This window comes from Rhipicephalus microplus, chromosome 5 (genome assembly GCF_043290135.1).
Source record: "Rhipicephalus microplus isolate Deutch F79 chromosome 5, USDA_Rmic, whole genome shotgun sequence".
NCBI classification, from domain to species: domain Eukaryota; kingdom Metazoa; phylum Arthropoda; class Arachnida; order Ixodida; family Ixodidae; genus Rhipicephalus; species Rhipicephalus microplus.
The window spans coordinates 30,207,945-30,231,053 of NC_134704.1; the positions used below are offsets into that span (position 1 = coordinate 30,207,945).

At 47.2% G+C, this 23,109-nt stretch overlaps 2 protein-coding genes across 8 annotated transcripts in view; both read right to left on the reverse strand.

Moving 5' to 3' along the window:
• Nucleotides 1-1,800, reverse strand: part of LOC119174787 (uncharacterized) — a 52,958-nt gene extending 51,158 nt beyond the window's left edge. For all 5 annotated transcript variants that reach the window (XM_075895110.1, XM_075895109.1, XM_075895107.1 and 2 more), the window contains exon 1: nt 1,712-1,800. The gene's annotated coding sequence lies outside the window, so the exon portion shown is untranslated. The remainder of the gene's footprint in view (nt 1-1,711) is intronic.
• A 6,831-nt stretch (nt 1,801-8,631) lies between these two features.
• LOC142817706 (uncharacterized) overlaps nt 8,632-23,109 on the reverse strand; it is a 53,893-nt gene continuing 39,415 nt past the window's right edge. For all 3 annotated transcript variants that reach the window (XM_075895113.1, XM_075895114.1, XM_075895112.1), the window contains exons 25-35: nt 22,658-22,787; nt 21,725-21,772; nt 20,535-20,558; nt 19,533-19,574; nt 18,849-18,983; nt 16,230-16,465; nt 13,535-13,656; nt 13,314-13,428; nt 12,092-12,253; nt 9,836-9,952; nt 8,632-8,857 (exon numbers count right to left, since the gene is read on the reverse strand). In XM_075895113.1, coding sequence (XP_075751228.1) covers nt 8,708-8,857; nt 9,836-9,952; nt 12,092-12,253; nt 13,314-13,428; nt 13,535-13,656; nt 16,230-16,465; nt 18,849-18,983; nt 19,533-19,574; nt 20,535-20,558; nt 21,725-21,772; nt 22,658-22,787 — 1,281 coding nt within the window. In that variant the 3' untranslated portion in view covers nt 8,632-8,707. The remainder of the gene's footprint in view (nt 8,858-9,835; nt 9,953-12,091; nt 12,254-13,313; nt 13,429-13,534; nt 13,657-16,229; nt 16,466-18,848; nt 18,984-19,532; nt 19,575-20,534; nt 20,559-21,724; nt 21,773-22,657; nt 22,788-23,109) is intronic.

A 23,109-nucleotide genomic window follows, 5' to 3' on the forward strand; every position in this document is an offset into this window, starting at 1 on the left:
AAATTTATCAATACTATAACAAGATGAAGGTCGGTGTCTAAGTTTTAAATTTCGTGCCTTATTTCTCACTCATGAATGTAAGCATGACGTCACGAACGCCTGAGAGCTCGGCAACGAAGATGATGATAGGTAAGGTGATCATCATGGTTCATGATGTATACAGATGAGAAAGATGGGTGCAACAAATGCCCACAACAGGGTTTGTTATACCGTACTTTTTTTTTTGTAAAATCACGCCGACAGCCTTAGATGCCTCATGGAATGCGAAAATCGACCATTGTCGCCAGCGCCCAAAAGCGTTGGCGTCAATGCGAGAGATGCAAAAGATTATAGTCACCTGATGACATCATATGTTGATGTCACATCATATGATCATTATATGACATCATATGTTTATGTCATCATATATTATAAACACCTGTTCAAAGCTCGGCCGATCGCGAAGGCAGTGGAAAACCAGGCAAGGTGCGTAAAGCTTGCCATGCCTGCAGTCTTGCCATGCCTCCACTCCCACGGGGGAGAAGAGAGGATTGCGGATCACGTGACGAAGGCGTCGTGAATTAGGCGCGACCTCCCCGCGGATTCGCGAAAGAGGTGAGCATCTCTTGACTGACAGGACAAACCATCTCCCCATGGTCGGGGATACAGCGGAACTTTGAGCAGGTGCGTGGGCACAATGTTGCACTTGCTGCCGAAGGCCCCTGCCATAGTTGCTCTGTTTAAGACTGAAGATCTGAGGGCTACTTGGTATTGGTTCATGGCAAAAAAAAAAAAATAAACAGCACATTTGTAATGAGGACGAACGCTTACTTGCTCCGGCAAAGAGCGGCAGCGCAGGAGTGGTTTCGTCGTCAGCAGCTGGTGAAACGGGAGGCACAAGCCACCAGAGTCTGGTAACACCATGGCTTCACCCTTCGTTCACTGGTTCGGGTGAGAGGGTCCAAATGACGGCCCCACCTTCATCGCCCGAGAATTTGTCCCACGTGTGAGTACCCATTTAGGTTCAGAAAGTTTTCGGAAGGGGGTGGCCGGGAGAGGATCATTACATCTAGGGAGCAACATGACGGGCCGTTTAGGGTCGACACATCTTTAAAAAAAAAAAGCGCCTTCAAGAAACTGAGCCAAAGCGCAGCGGGTAATGGGGCACGCCGTTGCTAGCTGCTCCAAAATTTATCAGTTTTCTGTACGCCGTCATTTTGGTCCCAACCGCCACTCCCCTGAGCTCCGCGAAGGGTGGCAGCTTGAGCTAGTTGGTATGGCATGACGATAGTTATAGCGCGAGAACAAAACGACGACGCAGAGGCAAGAAGGACACGACGATCACTCGTGTCTTTCGTGTCCTTCTTGTCTCTGCGTCGTCGTTTTGTTCTCGTGCTATAACTATCGTCATCCTCCGCGAAGGACTCATGTTGTCCACAAAGGCTCATAAGTGGATTTACTCCTGATATGCATGGTTAACAGTATCTTTCCGCGTATTCAATGCTACAGCCACCATGCAAACTGCTGAGCAACGCTCGAGCTCGCGCAAGCGAGGCCACAGCGAGTGCGCCTCCGCATGGACGCGTCCCGCATGTGGACTTTCTACTTGCAATTCATGAACGCAGTAATCACAACTTCGGTCATGTATGCATACTTCGGTTATATATGCGTAAGTATGCATATATAACGTGTCCTGCTGCAAGAAACAGTGAACAAAGTACGCAGTACTCACAGAGCAAGTGCGAGACGCTCGCTCCCAGCCGTCTCGCTTCGTCTGAGCCAACCAGAGTTGTCGGCCCGGGAGCGTAGCAGTGTGGGCTATAGTTGGTATGGCACAGAACGACGAACAGAACGACGACAAAGGGACAAGAAGATGATGATGACGATGATGCCTCCACTATGGCTCTTGCCCACTCAGTTGGAATGTTCAAGAATTGAGGATGTGAAATTTAAGGCCTTTCACATGGTACGTAATCCTAACAGAAGGAGGATAAAGCACACGTAAATACAGAAAGAGTGCAATATTTTTTTTTGCCGCTTAGACCAGACAGAATAATTATATCTTTAATTAAAATCGCAGTAATTTCGAACACGTTTAAAATTGATGTTTAGAATTTGCTTAATAATACTATAATAACAAATATACAAATGGGAATTTAGAGGCGCATTCGTTTTGTTTCATGAAGATAACTGCAAACGGCATCAACGTTATTCCTGTGGCTGTAGCCCAGAACCGGAGCACCAAAGGAGAGTATATTCTCAATGGTGAATGGCAGCCCAAGGTTAGCAAATGGTATGACAAGGAGACGTTTACTTAATAGTCTGTAATGGCGACCTGACAAAAAATGACTCCAGATTTGTACAAAAGCTGCATAGGGGAGATATTCCCAGACCAGCCCTGTGTGAATATAGATTCAAAGGGGGCACACGACATCGTAATCTTGTTAGCATGACTTCCAGTTGTCTAGTATGACACCAGTCGGATTTCCATCGATATTTCAAATATTTCAAAAGATATTTCAAATGAAGAAGGCGAGCGCTCGTCTTCTTCTTGTCCCTTTGTCATCGTTCTGTTCTCGCGCTATAACAATCGTCATGTGTCGCTCGTCTTCTTCTTGTCCCTTTTTCATCGTTCTGTTCTCGCGCTAAAACAATCGTTATGTCGGCCCGCGGGCTCGCTAGGATGTGAAACATTCGCACGCACTTTCTGTTGGGGATAGTGCGCAGCGGTACGCAGCATCCAGCCATTCTCGGGCTTCACCGGCAGCGTTTAACACATTATCGCAGCAATGGGCGTCAAATTGTAGAGGATTAAACGGAACCAGGCTGTGCGAGCACCAAGATGGCACGATAGCGCGGCGTCGCTGTCTGGCAACATTGCATATTTGTGGGTAGTGGTGCGTTGGCGGCATGTAGCGGGTCAAAGGCTGGCATCATTATAAAACGGCCGATCTTGTAGCCTACCTAATCACATCAATCAGGAAGAAAAAGACGCATATCGACTTTCAGTCGTATTAGACGATCGAATGCATAGGAACCACTTGATTTTTTTCTTTTGTGTGTGTTCGAACACATCGGCTTCAGAATGTTTGCGAACACTTCCAACGCATTGTGCCTGGCCCCATGCATCCCTTAATGGTGTGATTTATTTTTACCGATAAGGAATAGCGTAGGCCTTTGTAGGCGCTGTTAAACGCTATTACGTCGCGGATGTGTGGGAACTTTGATGAGGCACCAGCCGCTGCATTTCGTCTTGGCGCGTCTTTCTCCCTTAGCAAACGTGTTCTGGCAAGGGTGCTTTTGGAGATGTGCTCCGAAAGCGCACTTGGAATGTATTAATACGAATACCAGAGAAATCGTTGTTCTATGTAGCGTTACTTTAGTGTGAAGTGGATGTGGCATAATTTAGGTTTACTGCGTAAGGTTCTGCGTATGTATATTTAATTGCTGCGTGCGTATATTACACTACAAATGCAGTAAGGATATGTATACAGTACATAATTGAGAGTACACTTAATTTATTGTAACGTTGTGGAGCCATATGCAGTAACTATATATTGCAGTTACAGCACTGTTACAGAGAGCATCGTCAGGCAAATCGGGGTCACTTTTACATACACACTTATTTTGACTGATTGATATGTGGGGTTTAACGTACCAAAACCACCATATGATTATGAGAGACGGCGAAGAGGAGGGCTCCGGAAATTTCGACCACCTGGGGTTCTTTAACGTGCACCCAAATCTGAGCACACAGGCCTACAGCATTTTCGCCTCCATCGAAAATGCAACACACTTATTTTCCACTTGCAGTTGCAGCTTAGTGGGCATCGCGCATGTTCTTATTGGCCCGATAGCACGTATTCGACTCCCGGTCTCGCCTGCTGCAATGGGCGTAGGCTGGGAAATCTGGTCAAACATATTGGCCCTGCGAGCGTTTTGAGTTTGGTGCTCCTGCAAACATCGCTCGCTTTGCTTTCGTGCGCTGACAAGAAACCCCCTTGCCACGCTACTCTCTCCGTCTTTCTATCGCCTCTTCTTCCTATCATCGTTACTTCTCCTTTCCCATCTCCCATGGCACTGAGCCGTGCCCCCACGACAGGCAGAAGACAACGCTCTTTTCATTTTATTCTTTCTCTCTAAACAAACGTCGAGTTTCACATACGATAAACAAACGTGTAACCGATGGCCCAGTCAATCATTTAGCCACTTATTTATTTTACCCTGTATTGCCTGCTCGGCCGGAAGTTCGAATAAGCGTCACTACTGATCGTAAATCACAAGTTCTACATGTGTGGGAGCATCAATCGGGGTCGGAAAATTGTTGCCGCAATCACGTCACGCACCGCGACAACAGTTTCAACAAGGGAACTGTACACAGATCGTACACACGAAAAGAGACTAGATAAAAGAATACAGGCGATATCAGCAATACCAGGCTTTATGATCGACACGCCAAAGTGGGCGACCAGGGGCATAGGTATAAATCGCCTTCAAGGCGGGGCACCTTGATCTGATATGGCGGCTGGGCAGGCAGATGTGGTCGAGTGTCATTTTGTGCCTTATATTTTTTTTGGGGGGGGGGGGGGAGTGGCACGGGTCCACTGTGTTATCCCCTACGCCACTGTGGCCGACTGCGGGAAAATTTTACCTCCTATGGTTTTTTAAAGACCCCTAAACAGCCCCTGAAAATACGACGACCTAGCATGTTATTCACTCTCTGCGTTGCCAGTTTTTGCGACTCAATTTATGACGCCAGCAGTTCGTTCACGTGACGTCCGGATAAAATAATCTCTCGATTGGTCAATATACCAGATACATCTTTTGTTAGTTGTCTCCTACCTCGATTTATCATGCATTCGCATGCCCGTTCAGCCTTGTCTCGCGTGACTCTCGTGAGGGAACAACTGATTTATCTTCTTTTTTGTGAATTCGCGACTGCACAAGCAGAGATAACTGTGCTTAATCGAGAAGTGCGAAATGCTGACTGGCGGAACGTTTAATGTCGATATGCCACGTGTTTTATGCAGAAATAAGAAGCGAGGAGGAGGTAGCGCTTCTAGGGGGAGGGGTGGGCGTGAAAGCGAGGAAGAAAGTGCTATCTCGACCTTCAACTCGGTGTGGCCCCTGAACGTTTTCATAAACTTGCGAACGAAATGCGACCGCCATGGCCCGGAATCAGCCCGCACCCTTCAGCTTATAGCTCATTAGTGTGACTTGATGGACTAGTTTGCATTGCCTTTTAGAAAGGTCACAGAGCACACAGGCGAGACGCAGTGTTTGAGTGGCATAAATAATAAAAAAATTGCCGCTCACATCTTCTCGCGGAGGAAACTTGCTTAAATGCATCGCAGAGAGGGGGGGGGGGGGTATCGCGTGAATGTTGAGTAATTGGGTATGGTTTGGGAGTGTTTAATTATTATTTCGTCTTTATTATTCTTATCCATTGAATGAAGGAGAAGTGTTTGATTGATTTGTGGGGTTTAACGTCCCAAAACCACCATATGAATATGAGAGATGCCGTAGTGGAGGGCTCCGGAACTTTCGACCACCTGGGTTTCTTTAACGTGCACCCAAATCTGAGCACACGGGCCTACAACATTTCCGCCTCCATCGGAAATGCAGCCGCCGCAGCCGGGAATCGAACCCGCGACCAGCGGATCAGCAGCCGAGTATCTTAACTAGACCACCGCGGCGGGGAAGTGTTGGCTTCAACGTCAAGCGAGAGCCAAGTAAAGACGACCTTGACAGAATTCCGAACGCGCGATCCAGTGCCTTAGTGAACGGTTGTGCAGCGAGAGAGAGAGAGAGTGGCTAATGATCGATTTATTTACTAGCAGACGCTGCCTGGGTCGGCCTTGCAAAGCGCGAGAGGGGGAGGGGAGCCACAGTTTTGTGGATGTCTTCCTGGACCAGCACGAGCATGTGCCAAGAGACGCGAGCATGAGCAGCGGGAATGCGCGACATCATGCGACTAAGAAATTTAATATAACGGATACCTTTCGCTGAGCGTTGCTCTCGCTAAGCCCCGCGCAGATGTTTCATATCTTGGGACGGTGCAAGGGACTGCATACGTTTCGAGCCTTGCCGAGACGCGGTCAGCTTGGCTGCAAAACGAAGGTGACACCAACTGGACGCACGTTCCCGCTCAGCCTGTTTCCAGGGAAGGGCGAAATGTGCGTTTCACGTTCGTGGTTCCACGTTCTGAGCACGCGCACAACAGTTCATTCTATGCCGATTGTGTGCAAATTGCTAGCTTTCGCAGATATCACGGGGGCGGATCGTAAACGCTAGGCCTAATCATATGCGGGGCCTTTAGGTGCCAAAACCGCCTTGTGACTATGAGGGACGCCGTAGTGGATATAGTAGCGCTGGTAGTGGAGGGATCCAGAAGTTTTTGCCAACATTGGGATAAATAATCTAAACACGGCACTGATCGTCAGCGCTGTAACCTTTCCAGTTTAGCGGTGGGTCGATTCGAGACACCGTGTTGAACGTTTGCCTTGACTTTCTTTCCGCCCGTGCCACGACCGGGACCAACGCCGACTAAATTTCAAGGCCGAAAGGCTGCCGCAGTGACGTCAGAGGGTGGGGGCCCAGTTACGCCGCGAACGCGGCGGAAAGCCTGTGTTTCGTTCACGTTTTAGGAGAACCAACGCTCTGCGGCTTGCTGCGGCTTGATTGGGCCGAATAAAAGATGTGGAAAAGAAGTCTTACTGAGCATGCTCAGTTGGGCAACTGGGCCCCCAACCTCTGACGTCACTGCGGCAGCCTTCCGGCCTTGAAATTTAGTCGGCGTTGCCGGGACACACTTCGGAGCGAGTGAAGGCCTATCGCATCAACAACAAGCGAGCAAGAGATTATACACAGAGAAGAAATCCCAGCATTCACATCTAAACATTTACATCGACTTACAGGGGGTGATTCAGAAGCGCAGTCACTGGGACGTACGTGGTGGTCCTACCGATGCAAGTTTGTGGAAAGCTCGCGCTCTGCAATGGACGTTCGGACGCAGTTTGCCTTCCGCGATGCCGTTGTCAGATGGGACGAGTCGCGGCGACCGGAGGCACTTTGTACTCTGGGAGATGGGAAAACGGCGTCTTTTCTTTGCCGTCACTGCAGATAGTCTGCTTAGACAGAGGGCAGTGTGAGCAGCGTCCCGCGACTGGTATCGTGTACGCGGAAGAAAAAGGGAGGGATGGCGCCGCTTTGTCGCCTCGCGGTGCACGATCCTGTGGGAAAGGGACAGTGTAGTCGGGATCCCCTTTCTTAGTGCTGGCCTTCTCCCCTTTCTTAGTGCTGGCCTTCGGAAATCGTTTGTTGTGGCCTCTACACGCATCACGCACGTGTGTTCAGTTCGAGTAAAATCGCTGCTCCGAACAAGCTGCTGTTGTTGTTGTTCTCTTATTGTTAGTGGCACCGAACAAGCTCTTGCTCCAGAACTTGTGCGCTGGGCTGGAAGGGCCCCACAAACAGCTATACTGGTCACAATAGAATTTTAATGAAAAGTGTCGGTTACAACGCCTTTAAACTACGCTTATAGTGATAAAGAAAACTGGCTAAGAAGAGCTTCGGATTAGATTTCACCCCGATCCTGGCAGGGGCGTTGGTTTGTTGGTTAACTTTTACAGATCGTTCTGCAGGGTGCGGTGATCCAGGCTCAAGTAACCTACGTTGGGACGTTCAAGTCTTGCCTGGTTGCCGCTTCGACTGCTCCCATAGACCGCCCAAAGTTGTTTGACACTTTCGGAGCTGTGCAAAACGGTTTTGAACCATGCCACTGCTACAGGTCTGTTAACACATGGCAGCTAATAATCATTCAGGACGCAGTATTTTCGAACGTATAAGAACATTTGCGAGGGCCAAGCTTCGAGAAGTGGTCAAGACTGTATACATGTCCTAAACGGGGAAACGTGCTCTGCAGTGCTACCGTGTGTGTTTGCTCTGCGCACACCTCAGCTGTGCGTCAACGGGGGAGCGTGCGTAAAAGCACTACCACAGTGCTTGCTCTGCGCACACTTTCCCAGCCGTGCGCCAACATTTAATTCAGGTGTCCACCCTTATTCGGGAAAAATGGGTCCAACCGAAACTTGGCGTGTGCGCGCTTGACCAAGTACTTTTGTTTGTTTGCGTAGCACAATGCAGTTCGAATTTTTGTCTAATGACACGTTTTAGCGCCGGAACGCGATGTCGTGCGTTCGTACCCGATCAACGATGAAACATGTCAACGTGAAATTGCAAAAATTGATCTCAATAAAAGATCAGGTGGCCATATTAAAAACCGCTGATCTCCGAAAAATTCGCGATCGAGAGTGCATCGGCTTTAGGAAAATGGGGCACAGAACTAGCGAAGGGATTCCATCCAGTCAACTACTGAGACGAGGACACAAGGTGAGTACCCTTGTGTCCTCGTCTCAGTAGTTGACTGGAACTCCCTCGCTATGTACTAACAACGAGCTGCAGGCAAGCACAATTGTGAGCGCATACAGCTATGAATGTGGTCAGCGAACCTTCCAAGATGACATTTCGTATATACGCTTTGGACTGAGCCGCAACTTTCGCCTACGGCTACGCCACCGCCATAACCTGAAGCTCATAACAAGCGTTGCTTGAAGGAAAAGAACAAGACAGCGATGAGTCTTATGGGCCGGGAAAGACATGCAAGCATCTTCATTTCAAGTGACTGCCAGGGATGAACGATGATGCGCAGTTGAGCGACGGATGGCGGTCAGCGTGCCCTGACTTGATCGAGAACGTGTCGCACTGCCGTGAGCCGTGGGAATGTCTGGTTGACCTTGCACACGCCCTGGTAATCTTCGTAGTCCACGTAGTAGGCCGCTACGCACACGCTCGGGTTTACCTTCAGGGCCAGTCGCATCTGTTTCAAGAAGAGGCAAATGACCCGTTTGATTGCGCACCCTTCACAGACAGACAACGAAGCACTCAAGGTGGCGGTGTATGAGGGAGTAATCTGACTTACCGTCATACATGCTCGAGCGTGGTTGTGCACGTGAGTGTGTGTGTGCGTGATAAACGTAGTGGATCGATGGATGGGTGGTAACTTTATTGTGCTGCCAGATAACGTAGTTAAAACGTTGGTTGCGTGTACAATCTTCTCGGATTGAAACAGGAAAATTTAGGGCTAATTTATGCACATGCTGTCACCTCCACCGTCTTCTGTCCGGGTCATATCGGCGTAATTCTGACTCGAACGCGTAGACAAGTGTCAACATTATCTTTAGAAACAAGATGCGTCACGACATGACGTAATTACTTTGAGCGATTGCTCATACCAGTCGCTACACTAAAAAAGAAAAAAAAAACTGATGTTCCATTTGCATTCAGTACAGTTACCCTGCATTTAACTTTTAGCTTCACGTTGTGTATGATGTACAGTGTCAATTTTTATGAAAGAAGACACGGCGACAGAGGCCTGCGCGCTCCGACAGCTGCTGGCAGCGCGTTCAAGCGGGAGCGATAGCAACCACAGTCTCTTCTCGCGTCATCTCGCGGTGAGCAAAACAACCATTCGTTGCTGATATGGAACCAGCAGCAAGATTGCGACACCCTCTTCCTTGAAGGTGATTACGCGAGAGCCGGTAATCGCCTTGGAGGGGTAGAGGGTCGCGATCTTTCCAGCGGTTCCCCATCAGCGCTGACATCTTGTTTTGCTCGCCGCTAGATGACGTGAGAAGAGACTGTGGTTGCTATCGCTCCCGCTTGAACGCGCTGCCAGCAGCTGTCGGAGCGCGCAGGCCGCGCTTCGCCGTGTTTCCTTTCATAAAAATTGACACTGTACATCAGTTTCCAGTTTACATCAGCTTTTTTTTTGCCCGGACACATGAATCGCTATTACCATCTTGGTGATGCTGTCGGGCGTGAGGAAGGACTGCCACTCGTTGTTGCGGAAGTGGTAAGCCGCGATGGCCCGCTCATCCTGGATGGGGCCCACCCAGTCGGTTCTGATGCAGGTCTGCACGCAAACCGGCGTCGCACACAGATAAGTTACAAACCGGCTAAAGTGCATGCTTCTGCCGTTAAACTGAGCACTTCGTCGCGAAACGCTGCTTAGCGTTGGCGATTATTCATCGTAATCAAATTTAGTGTGGGAAAATAGACACAAACGCAATAACTGAGTGCTTGTCGCACGTCTTCTCTTTGTTTGTGTCTATTTTTGCTCCTTAAATCAATTATGAACGTACACCAACTAGCCCAACACAAACTCCTCTTATGATTTTACGTCAGTTGTATGGTCATTACGCGGGCAGTGCCCTGAATATGCCTTTGATGATATCGTATGCTTAATCAAGAAACTAAGGTCTCGCTAGGTGCTGTAAGCTTAAAGCCTTAGAGGAAGTTAAAGAAATAGTTTCCGCTGGCCAACTAATGTAGAATCTACGCACATGTATCGCGTCGCTTTGTTCCGCTGTATGCGATGTGATTCTGCGACGACCGATTTTCGGTGTTACATCATGCTGTCAAACTGGCTAGCTTCGCGTCAAGACAACGTTGGACATTGCGAAAAATAGTATGACGCACGGAGTCGTACATCCGTTTTTAGTCAATGCTTACGTAACTCTGAGCCCCCCACTACGGCATATCTCATCAGCCCATTATGAACAAGCGCGCGTTTTTTTTTTTTTATGAGTCGAACAAAGGTGGACAAGAAACTTGATGTGCGTACCATCTAAAAGCATTGTATCACAGCCGATGAGCAACTAAATCTCCCAGCTCGTTTTATTCTTATAGCAATTGCATGAACGCCCCAGAAGCATTTTTGCCGTCACCGTGATGTTACGTATAAATAAAAAAATTGGCCTCGTATCTGCATGTTACACTCCAAATGTCGTCGAAAGACGAGAGTCTTGCGTCTGGAGAGAGTGAACAAAACGTTTATTTGATGTTCTGCGCAAAAAAATTAATGAATGGTATTCTAGAGTTGCCTCGAGCGTGCAGTGGAGGCGAACGAGAGCATCAAGTCACGTCACACGTGAGACATGAGCGCTATCTGGCAGTTATTTTGGAAAACGAAGCACTCAGCATGCGCGCCCGTCTCTGAGGTGATAAAATGTAGAACGCAAGGCAACTGGTAGGTGCCACTACCGTGTCGTCTCAGCAAAGCGTTGGAAACACTTGCCTTTTCGCGCAAGCGTTGCCTGCATGGTCAGCGCAATGTGATAAACGCTACGGTCCTTATAATTACTAATGTATGCCTTTTCTAATAAGAGACACACATACAGAATATTGACGTGTTGTTATAGTGCCTAATATATGCGCAATAATTGCTTTTAAATTGACAATCACACAAGTATGAACGCTGATTTTTGAGAGATATTGGTGGGCGTTGCGGATGGGGTCAGCCGTTTGGAGTATCGTTTGGCCACTTTGGTGCCGTTTAGAGTACCTTTAAGGGCAGACAAACAGACAAATATACAGACAGACAGACAAAAATTTTTGCGTCGAAGGTACCTAAGAAAGACTCGTCTTTAAAAAAATCGCAACACCACCCCAAACTTCGCATTCTTTAATGTCCGACTGAAATCGCGCGAGCGCTGCTACGGGTACCCGCGTGAAACGAGGCGGCCGTCTCCGTCGGGCAGGTACGTATGAGAATGAGATCCGGGGGAACGCTGCATACCTTTACCGAGAAGTGCATGCGTTCTATGACCGTGCGGCTGTGCTGGCGCGCGGTGGCACGGGTATCTTTATATGGATGCAGTGGACGGGGCATACCTTCGTACATGTTTTGCTCTCATCGAGAACTTCAGTTCGAAGCCATTGACAGCGCGAAAGTGACTTCGGTCGCGGCCGCGGCCGCGTTTTTCTAAATGAGTAAGCTTCTATAGCCCTACGTATTACGACATTCCAATTTATTGTGATCGCATTCACTTCATCGCTCTTGCGGCGAAACTATATTACGATATTACCAGTAACATTGTACCGAAGTGACTATATTTCCTGTAACGCAGTACTGAAATCGAAATAGTTGCATTGGGCTTGTAATTTTACCTGCATTAGGCTCCGAAAATGTATCTGATGACCCAAAGTTTAGGTGGCCCTAGAGTAACCGAACCTCGCTTCTCGTTCAGGATATATTTGTTAATGTACGCGCCTTGTTGTAGGGTATGAACTCTTCGCTGTCGCAGGGCGCGCCCACGTTGGTGGTGGTCGTCTTGAGCGTGTAGTGCAGAGAAGCCAAGTTGAGCGAGAAGCACAGGTTGGGCGTCGGCTCCACGCCCTTCTGAAGCTGATTGGTCCAGTCGAGTGCCGTCACCTGCGTCCATTAACGTACATTATAGAATATACTACGGATACGTTTGAGTGGCAGGCACTCTGCTGGGCTGTTAACCTTTGTGTTTCGGATCTTTTACGAACACTGTTACTGTATAGACGCATACACATGAAAGTGGATTGGTTCCGGGTGCATACGACGTTTCATGGCATTGTTCATTCACGTCGCGATATACAAAAATTAAGAAAACATCGGCTTGGCGGTCTAAGAGGACGGCGCCAACGTCTCTCAGGTAAAATAGTCTATATTCTCTGTGCTACGCCATCCAATGGCTCTGGTTATATGTACGTGACAAAAGCAGTTTGCCTCCTTATTCTCGAAAACACATCTCACTAAAAAGGTGTTGACACTTCTTTATAAATCAGTAATGAAGTAAATGCGATGTAGCATCATGTGCTATACTATCCTTACGCGTTCTGTGCCACACATATGATTTTTTTTTTGTTACGTCAACGGTATTTCCTTCATCTTGCATGCATGATTCAGGTAAAAGGTAATGGAAGGAAGTCGTACGAGTTTCTTCAATGTGTTAAGGATTATGTCTGCTATAGTTTTCTGCTAAGTTTTCCGTTCATGCATATCCTTGGTTATAACGGTGTTACTCGGTGCACCGTCAAACCTACACACAATTTCTAAATTACACCGCTCCGAATATTGCGATGAGTGCCCCTGGTGCGGAGGTATACTGAAACGGACACCCATTACATACTGCTGTCAATCGCGTCCTGTTGCGGCAAACTCGACGTTCATAAAAGAACACACGTTGCCACATTGGTCGTGGGAGGCGCGACTCTCGGATCAGGTCTTGGGAAGCCGATTGACAACCCTGGACCAGGAGCTCTGGACGAAGGGCCATACCCACTTTTGTTACTGGTAGGAAGTACTAATAAACCTTTAACCCCCCTCCCCTCTCTCTCTTTCTTGGTACACAGAGAAAGGCTCGGCCGCGTCTCTCATAATCATATAGTGGTTTTGGGACGTTAAACCCTACATAACAACAACAAGAGAAAGGCTCGATGAAATAGCGTCTCAGGATACATACCACAGGCAGATTGTCGGCCAGGTCACTGTACTCCCTGAATGACGTGGGGAGAAGCGCGTTGCACGTGGTCGAAGGCCGCGAATGGTGCGTCTCCAAGATAGTGTAGTCGACTACCCTGTAACAACAAGCCATTTCATGAAACAAGTGCCTTATAAGGATCAGTACAGGTGCTCCTACACCCCGTTTGGTCCTCGCTCGTGTGGCAACTGTACATGTCTTACTTGACGATCTTCTGCAGATTCTGGAGCAAGTCAGCCGGTGGTGCCTTGTAGTTGTGCACCTGGATGCCGAACATGAGCAGGAGTGACCGCGGCCGGTTCTCCTTGAATGACTCGTGGAATTTCTGCACCGAAAGTGAGAGCGAGCATTGGTTTTCTTAAAAGGTACTGCCAATTTTACGAAGCAGTAAGTAAACCTGACTATCTGAGAGACTACTAGGAAGTAACGGCGTGCGCAGCGTTCTCCGTTTGAAGAAAAGGGGGGGGGGGGCAAATTTTATTGAAGCTGGTACACTATACACCTCTCCAGTATGTTCAGAAAAAGCGTTTAGTGATTTAGAATAGTGGGTACACTAATGTAGAGAAGCAGGAATACGCCCCAAATCAAACCTGGAGAGGGGCCGTTTAGTCGCATAACTGCAGGTGCACCCAACCAGAAAGAGCAAAGAAAAGGCTCAGAGCTTGTTTATAACAAGTATTCTATGATTTAGAGTACAAGGTACTCTACTATGGAAGAGCAATATGCTGTCCCTGTTTATTATTGCATATTCACATCTCTAACCATCGTAAAAGACAAGAAACTTAGTAATGTATATGCAATAATGAAAATGAAGCACTGACGTACTGCTTGTGGGGTGTGGCTTTTTGGTGGTAAACTTGGCAAGAGAGTCGTACTTCGAACGTAACATCAGGTTTCTGGCCCACGTCTATATGATAAAGAACGTGCATGACCATATACATGCAGATCGAAGATTGACCAAGGAGGTTCGACCTTGTAGACACAGGGCCGACTTGGCACTTTCTTACGTGATTAGGGGCATGGTCACCCCCCCCCCCCCAACACACACACACACACATTCAATTGCTTTTCCTTTGCAGGCTTATGCTACCTAAGTGAAGGAGAGAGATGGCTGAAGCATAATGGACGCTTGCAGGGACAGTGAGTTGTGGCTTCATGTGACACAGCCAAGCACCGCCTTTATTTTCTTCACTAGCAGTCGCGTGCTCTCCGGTTTACGTCGTCGAAAACTAGGGCGCTATACACCCCCTCTATGCTTTCCCTTTTCGCAATCTTACCACATGGAGAGGTGCCTTGAAGTGGACGTGTCATTCGTCGATATGTAACACGAAAGCCTCAAACGTCCGCGCAGCATGGCTTTACTTGGCAATAACGGTATAAGACAATCAATGATACTTTCTATTCTCCAAACTGATTGTTTTTTGTTGTTTTTCTAGTCCTTTCTGAAAAACTTGTATTGTATTTATTATGGGTGAGAGCTTGAACTTCGCGTGTTACTATATATGCACGCAAGCCTATAGTTCGTGTACTCTGTTTGGAGTTCGTTCCAGTCCATTCAGCTTATAACACGCAGCGGAAACGGATGTTTTGTTATATGAACCATTGGTATACGAACTGTTTATCGTAACTGACAACTACGCGGCTACCGCATAGTATACGAAGGTCTGTTTTATCTGAAAGCGAAGAAATACGGCCTAAGCGGTCATTCGAATACTTACGCACCATGTCAGCGCGAAAAAAAAAATACGAGACATACACGAATGCGTCCAGTCCCTTGTGCATTCATGCATGTGTGCAGTATCCATTGCACACAGTTACGATGCTTGTGTACCATGCATGTAAGTTTCTTTTATAATTGTAAAGAAGTTCCGTGAAAACAATTCACAGAAAAATTCGCGCATAATTCACATATTCACTATCGCTCGGATTTTCTTATCTTACTGGTAGGTTGTACGCAAAAAAATGGGGTATTTGTTATTACAGCTCATTAAGGGGTGTTCTGTCATCGTGAATGGTGAATATCTCTCTCACATATACACACACGCACACACACACATGCACGTACGCACACACACACACACACACGCACACACACACGCACACACACACACACACACACACACACACACACACACACACACACACACACACACACACACACACACACACACACACACACACACACACACACACACACAGTTAAAATGGACGTCGTATACTAGATTGATTGATTTGTGGGGTTTAACGTCCAAAAACCACCATATGATTATGAGAGACGCCGTAGTGGAGGGCTCCGGAAATTTAGACCACCTGGGGTTAATTAACGTGCGCCCAAATCTTAGTACACGGGTCTACAACATTTCCGCCTCCATCGGAAATTCAGCCGCCACAGCCGGGATTCGATCCCGCGACCTGCGGGTCAGCAACCGAGTACCTTAGTCACTAGACTACCGTGCCGGAGCCGTCATACACTATAGATACCACATAGTTGCCAGTTGTTAAAATGTAGTGTTTTGTCTTTTAATAAAACAAGTGACTTAACATGTTAATATAAAGAGTTTCAGGAAATTTCGTTGAGCCAGTATGGCGGAAATACGATGAAAGTGTAGTGAAACGCTGCAGAAGAGGACAGTGGCAAGACTACCGGCTGGACAGGAAATCATTAGTGGGCCGCTTTCCAGTCTTCTTCGCCATTTCCTGCGCTAGTTCATGTTGGATACATGTATAGATCTTGATACAATGCGCCGACTCGTCTGAAAACGTGTTATAATGTCCGAGATTTTGACTGGTAGTCCAAATTAGAGACGTCTGAAATTTATTTTTTTCTTCTGCGATAATAAACCTCTGATGGTGAGATTAATGAGATTAGAGTTTAATTGTTTCTGTTTAGTGTCTCACCTGGAGCATCTTGAGCAGAGTGGGGAAGCGGTCGCTGGCGACGACGAGGCCAAGGAAGGCGAGCCCGTCGAACTTGTTCTTGGTGATCCACGACGAGGTGGTGATGACGAAGTGCGACAGCGCCAGCGGGTCCTTCCACTTGTCGACGCACTCCCGAATGTCCTCCTGACTGACGGCCACCAGGTGGTTGCCCGTCCCGTTGGCGGCCATTGCGCTGAACAGCTCGAAACCCGAACCTAAAAGGCAGCGACGCGAGGCGAGCGTCCTCGGTTGTCATGACAACCAAAGGCATGCGCATTGGTAGAGAGGATGGGGGAGGGGCATGAGTTAGGTTTTTGCCCCCCCCCCCCCTAGTAACTTGAAAGGGGGAAGATGCGACGACGGCCTGATGCAAAGACTAAATAGAGAAGGGGGCGCTGCAATAAACCTTCGCCTAAAGCGCCGCTTTACCTTCGCCTAGAAGTACTGTATATGTTCCCCCCTCCCACCCTGAAGGGGAGGCCTTTAAGAGAAGGGAGGACCAGACTTTTGTAGCACGAAGGCACACGTAAATCCACACGTCTTGCTCAGAAACGAAAGCTTTTAAGTGAAGATAAACTCGGCCTGGTCAGTTTGTCGAACCCGGGACCAACGTTTTTTTCGAGGTAATTGCCTTACCAATCGAGCTAACCGGGAAGTTGGCAATTGGCAGCGTGAGGGCAAATTAGTAAAAAAAAAAAAAAATCGCATGGGCCCCAAGTATTGCGAACCAGTTTACGCACCTGACTACCTGAACGTTTAGATCGTTTAAGTAACAAGTAACGGTAGTTTACGGAACATTGTCGAATAGCTTTAGTGTGGTGACGCCCAGCTAATTATATACAGGGCGCCACGAGAGAATAGAGAGGAAGAGGGAAGGGAGGGTCGGGATGTCGTGACTCTATATGTCGTGACCCCCCCCCCCCCCCCCGCCGTTTCTTCTTTAAATGTATGTTCCCAAAAACAGGACCTACAAGGTCGTAGTAGTCAGCTTTCGAAATCAGGCTTCTCATTCACCACCCTCCTTTCCCTCAAATCGAACAAATTCTGTATCTACCTCTGCGACATCGCCTATGCAACGATTTCTAATTACTCCGAGCATTGATATTCCTTTGATTCTGTCTAGGGCGAGCCACCAATAGGCATTTTGAGAAATTTATCTCTATAAAAGAGAAATACAATTTTGTAAAATAAATTCAAATTGTGCATTGCATCTCAAATGAGGCCATGGCACTATTGGCAAGCTCACGGGTGCATAATATCATTTTTATTCGTAAGGTCTCATTCACGTTATATAAGTTGAATGTAGGACGAGTCGGTGTTTGGACGTTAGTACCATAATGAGCGGCGAGACGAAAAAGGGAAGCACGAAGTCAGGTTGCGCTGTTAACGGTGATGTTATGGTCCAACCATCAACAAACTCAACGTTGAATTCCTCCACGTGTCGACTGTAAAAAATACGCAGTGCCTCTATGAATAAAGGAAAGAAGTTGAAATTTAAGGGCTCGTTTTTTTCATTAATACAGGGTCTTCAACACGTTCACGTGAGACGACTGGATTGCAAAAGCCACTCTATTTTTCTTTTCAGGCGACGCATCGATGCTGCCTCGCCAACCTCAGAAACCTCTCTGCACCCAAGGTGATTTTGAGCTGCCTCCGAAATCAGAGGCACGTCACCTAGTTCTACACGGACTCCGTGATCGACCCGCCTTTGACCAAGGGAGTCATGCGAGGACCTCATTGTCTGGAGTTACGCCACGTGACGTCACAGTGTCGCCATTATTACGTTTTGACACCTGTTGCGTTTGCGCACCGCTTATCAGCCAGTGCCCAATTCTGGCTCATCTGCTCCGGGAGATAATCTGTTGTCGCGCGTATCACTTGATGTGTTCTCCTTCTCCATTTTGTTCACGACGTTCCTTTGTAAACGACTGCGGACCACGCTGTGGGACTATTCTTTCGTACGCCTTCTTTCGGCAAGCATGGCGCATTTAAACGTACGTTGTTCCTTCTGATGATTGATTGATATGTGGGGTTTAACGTCCCCAAACCACCTTATGATTATGAGAGACGCCGTAGTGGAGGGCTCCGGAAATTTCGACCACCTGGGGTTCATTAACGTGCACCCAAATCTGAGCACACGGGCCTACAACATTTCCGCCTCCATCAGAAATGCAGCCGCCGACGCCGGGATTCGAACCCGCGACCTGCGGGTCAGCAGCCGAGTACCTTAGCCACACACATGGACCACCACGGTGGGGCACGTTGTTCCTTCTTACGGCGTCTTATTGTCCCGGCTGGGAGCCCAACTCGGCCAAACGAAACACACCACTCGTTTTGGAAATGCGTGACGTCATGGTGACGTTATATGCTGACGTCACCTCACGAAGATTTCTCGCCTCCCCTATGTTGATGCCGACGACGCGCGACACCGACGATTTGATGAAGCTTCTAAGGCTTTCGCTATTGAAAATCAACCGAGGCCAAACGCAAATGTAACATCCTTAATGCGCGGGTGATTCGCCGAAATTTCGGCTAGCTTGCGTGGTGAATAAATACTCGACGCGAAAGCTGTAAAGACTACTAAAGACTACTACCAACCGTTGGTCTTCGGCACGAGCTTGTCCTCTTGGCCGTTGTAGGTGAGGTCCATGAAGACCACGAAGTCGCACGCTTTGGTGGGGAACTGCTCCTTCGCGCTCGTCTTCTCCGTCATCACGCAGATGAGGTTGTGTGCTGCGAAAGTCATTTCTTACGTGACAACAACAGCAACAACGACTATCTTGCCAACATCGTACCAACAGGCCCTTCAAGACACCCTTGTCAATATGGCCGTAATGTTTCACCAAGCGAAGCCAGTTTTTTTTTTACAATGAAACTTGGAGTGCAAGAAGGCTTTTTGAAACAAAAAGGACATCATTTAGAAACCTGAAGTCCAATGTTTACGAACTTGTAAGTCTGCACAAAAAACAACTTATTCATTTGTGCAAACCTGCTGCAGTTTTTTTTTTAAATTAGGTTTTATAATTGGCGTCTAAGTTGTTTCTGCATTCCATGAAGTGCGACATTTTCGTACAGAAATTGAGAAATCAAACTTTGACTCTGCTTGTCTGCTGCAGTCAGTAGATTTTGAAATTTCCTTCCCAATGCGCCAAGACATAGTATATTGATTTGAGCGCTCCCAAACGATTTGAACACTCCCAAACGTGTGGAAGGAAATTTTGAGAAAAAGCATCTTTTACAAAATCTCGAGCACCACCTTCTTTTCCAGTCGGACGTACTTACAGGGAACTTTTCGCTCTTCCTCGTGGTTAGGAGTCGTGTCCTCTGGAAGTTCCACAAAGAAAAGAGGAAGAAAAAAGCGTTCGTTAATAATTCGATGTCAAACACACCTCTACTAATTACTGCGGTAAATGTCCAAAGTTCGAAACCGAAAGCTTAGTCATTAAAAATTAGCGCTTGCATTTATATTTGTTGTTTCTTCCCATGTCCTTGTCAGTGGTACTGCGGTCCAAGGGAAGAGTCTAGTTGCACTTCAACAGTGCAAATCATGTGACTATCAACCGTTCCGCATGACGTCATGGTCCCACCATCAAATTTCAATGAACGATAAGGCTCTGACTGACGTTGCATAACATTCGCCATTTTAGCAGTGTCAGTGGTTGACCGTTGTCACTAGGGTATCAGCGATGTACGCATGCCCCTTTGCGGTTTGGGCTATTTTGCCACTATCCCTACTGCCACAGTTATGCTTGACAGAGACGTTCCACGCAACCGGTGACGTCACATGTGACATTACTACTAAGGTGGCGGGATCATACTCTGTTAAGGTTCAAGTAGACCCCCCCCCCCTCCCTTTATGTATCACTTTTTATGTACTACATGGACAGTTCGGGCACTCCGTAAAGAGCGTAAGTTTCCGGTGAACACACTTTTATACCTCGTTTTTGAAAAGTTAATAACTCGAACGGTAGAGCATCTCCGCAAACAGATCACGCAAGATGTCCACCGAAGCTCATAAAACGTGCGCACTTCACATTCGTCTCCACATAATATCAGCGTCGATTTATAGTCTTACTGCAATATCCATATATGGAGAAAAGTAGTTCAACACAGTGTACAACGCTGTGAACAACCCTGCGATTGATCTTAAAGTGAGAGCGTACGAACAGCTGTGAGGCACGTGTTGCGCATACCACCGCAGGCGCACGTGTTTCGCATGACTCGATGCAAATACACAGAATTCTAACTGTTTTCGGTTGCAAAGTTAGACGAAGAACTCCTTACCTCCACCATGCCTAGCTCGAGAATCTGCAAACGAAACAAAATGTCTTTAGTGGCACACTTAGTGTAGTTGGCTGATATGCACTTCAAGCAGAGTTTAGTGGTGACGCTAACGGCTGCTCTGTGCTCTTCATAAGGACAGCATTTCGCCTTTTTTTTTCATACAGATGGTTGTGCTCACAAAAAGAAAGGCCGAAATCTTGAAGTTACTAAAGCGGGCTGGATGCTTACACCCTAAATGAACACGCTTCATCTTACACATTAGCGTAAACGTAAATTGCGCTGAAATTGCGCTGAAGTTGCGCTGAAGTTAATTTCTTATCAAGCACTGCGATATACTTTGGTGTCACGTACGCATAACACGCGAAAATGTACAAGCAGAGAAAGGCGAGCGAGAACTATTTGCCTCATACTTTCGTTCCTTTTTCAGCCTTTTATTTGCTTTCGTAGGTGGTGGCTTATTGTGTTCCCCTATAACGTATATAGTTACAAGTATGTTGGGTATACCAGCAAAGCGGGAATTAGTTGGCAGAGAGCAATGACCCAGACTGCCTTGAACACCCCGGAACAGCAAATTGAAAACAACCTAAAAATGCCCACTTCTACCTTCTATGGTCCCTTCATCAAAAGAAATAAACAACTAATAATTACAGGGGTTTTACGTGCGAAAACCACAACATCATTATGAGGCATGGTGCAGGAGATAGCCCCCAAAACATTGACCTTTTGAGCTCTTTAACGTGCACCTAAATCTAAGCACACATGCTTCTGGCATTTCTTTTCCATCTAGATGCAATCGCCATGGTAGGAATCGAATTCACGTTGCTTGTGTCAGCAGCCGATGCCCGCAACCACAATCCAACACCGGTCGTAAATAAATAAATAAACAGATAAACAAACAAGTAAACAAACAAACAAACAAACAATAAATAAATAAATAAATAAATAAATAAATAAACTACCTACAACAGATATGCGACAGCGTCGTGATTGGTTTTAAAGTTATAATACAGCGATTATAGCATTTTTGTCGTTTAGTAAAGCTCACTTCCAAGACGTAGAATGTAGTACATCCAGATCATAGTCCATAGCTGCTGGATTTGGTAAAAAAGCAAGTGAAAGCATATTAGATCCCGCTGTAGTGGTTAGGCCTTACAGAGACGACTACTGAAAGTAGCGAATTCAGTGTTTACCTGCGTCCCTGATCGGTGGCTTCAGCTCGACCAGATTTTCGACGGGGCCTGCGCAAAGTGTTATTATCGCACTGAATAACGTAGCTCCGAATGAAGTGGTTGCGCGTTACTTCTGCGACCTTGGACACACTTCATCGAGCATAATTTTCAATGATTTTGTTGGGAAAATCATATTTTGCCAGGAACTGGGGGATATGGCGGAAACAGCGAAAGAGCAAACGTGAACAAATGCAGCACGATGCAATTCGGTTTACACGAGTCATTCGTTTACACACTTAGAACTTCGTTCTATGCACCACTTAAGTGGTTAACCGTATCATCACCATCATCATCATCATCGTCATCGTCATCATCATCCTCACCATCAGCCTGACTACGTCCAGTGCAGGACAAAGGCCTCTCCCATGTTCCGCCAGTTAACCCGGTCCTGTGCTTGCTGCTGCCAATTTATACCCGCAAACACCTTAATCTCATCTGCCCACCTAATCTTCGGTCTCCCCCTAACCCGCTTGCCTTCTTTGGGAATCCAGTTAGTTAGCCTTAAAGACCAGCGGTTATCCTGTCTACGTGCTACATGCCCAGCCCATGTTCATTTCTTCTTCTTGATTTCAACTATGATATCCTTAACCCCCGTTTGTCCCCTAATCCACTCCTCTCTCTTCTTGTCTCTTAAGGTTACACCTACCATTTTTCTTTCCATTGCTCGCTGCGGCGTCCTCAGTTTAACCTGAACCCTCTTTTTAAGTCTCCAGGTTTCTGCTCCGTAGCTAAGTACCGGCAAGATACAGCTGTTATATACCTCCCTCTTGAGGGATAGTAGCAATCTACCTGTCATAATTTGAGAGTGCTTGCCAAATGTGCTCCACCCCATTCATATTCCTCTAGGTTAACCGTATACGCACAGTAAAAAGAAAACGTTTAAAGAGCACTCGCCTCTTTTGAGCGTTTGGGCTATTTCAGATAGCCGCGCGAACTTGGGTCGGCAGAGGCCCATGGAGTCCTCGTACTCGAGATAGAATGCAGCCACGCACAGACGAGGGTACAACGTCACCGCACGTTCCACCTGCGTGAAGACAAAATAATTGACAGATGCGTGTGCTTAAGATTACCGCTACAAAAAGGCTGTCCGGAGATGTCCTACGCGCCCGAATAGCCTTCTCTCGAAGCGTGTTTAATTGTGAAAGACGTGCCTCAGGCTTCGTTTCTCCGCAATAAGAGAGATTGTACGGTGAAGCCCCCTTCAACGTCTTCATTTCAGAGACGACATATTAAGTGTTAGCGTGTGTGTGCTTTGTTTGCATGTGAAGAAATGTACAGTGGGATGGGAAGGGCTTCGTGATTGGTCTTAAAACTTGAACTGATTGAATGAGACCCTGAAGGCGAGT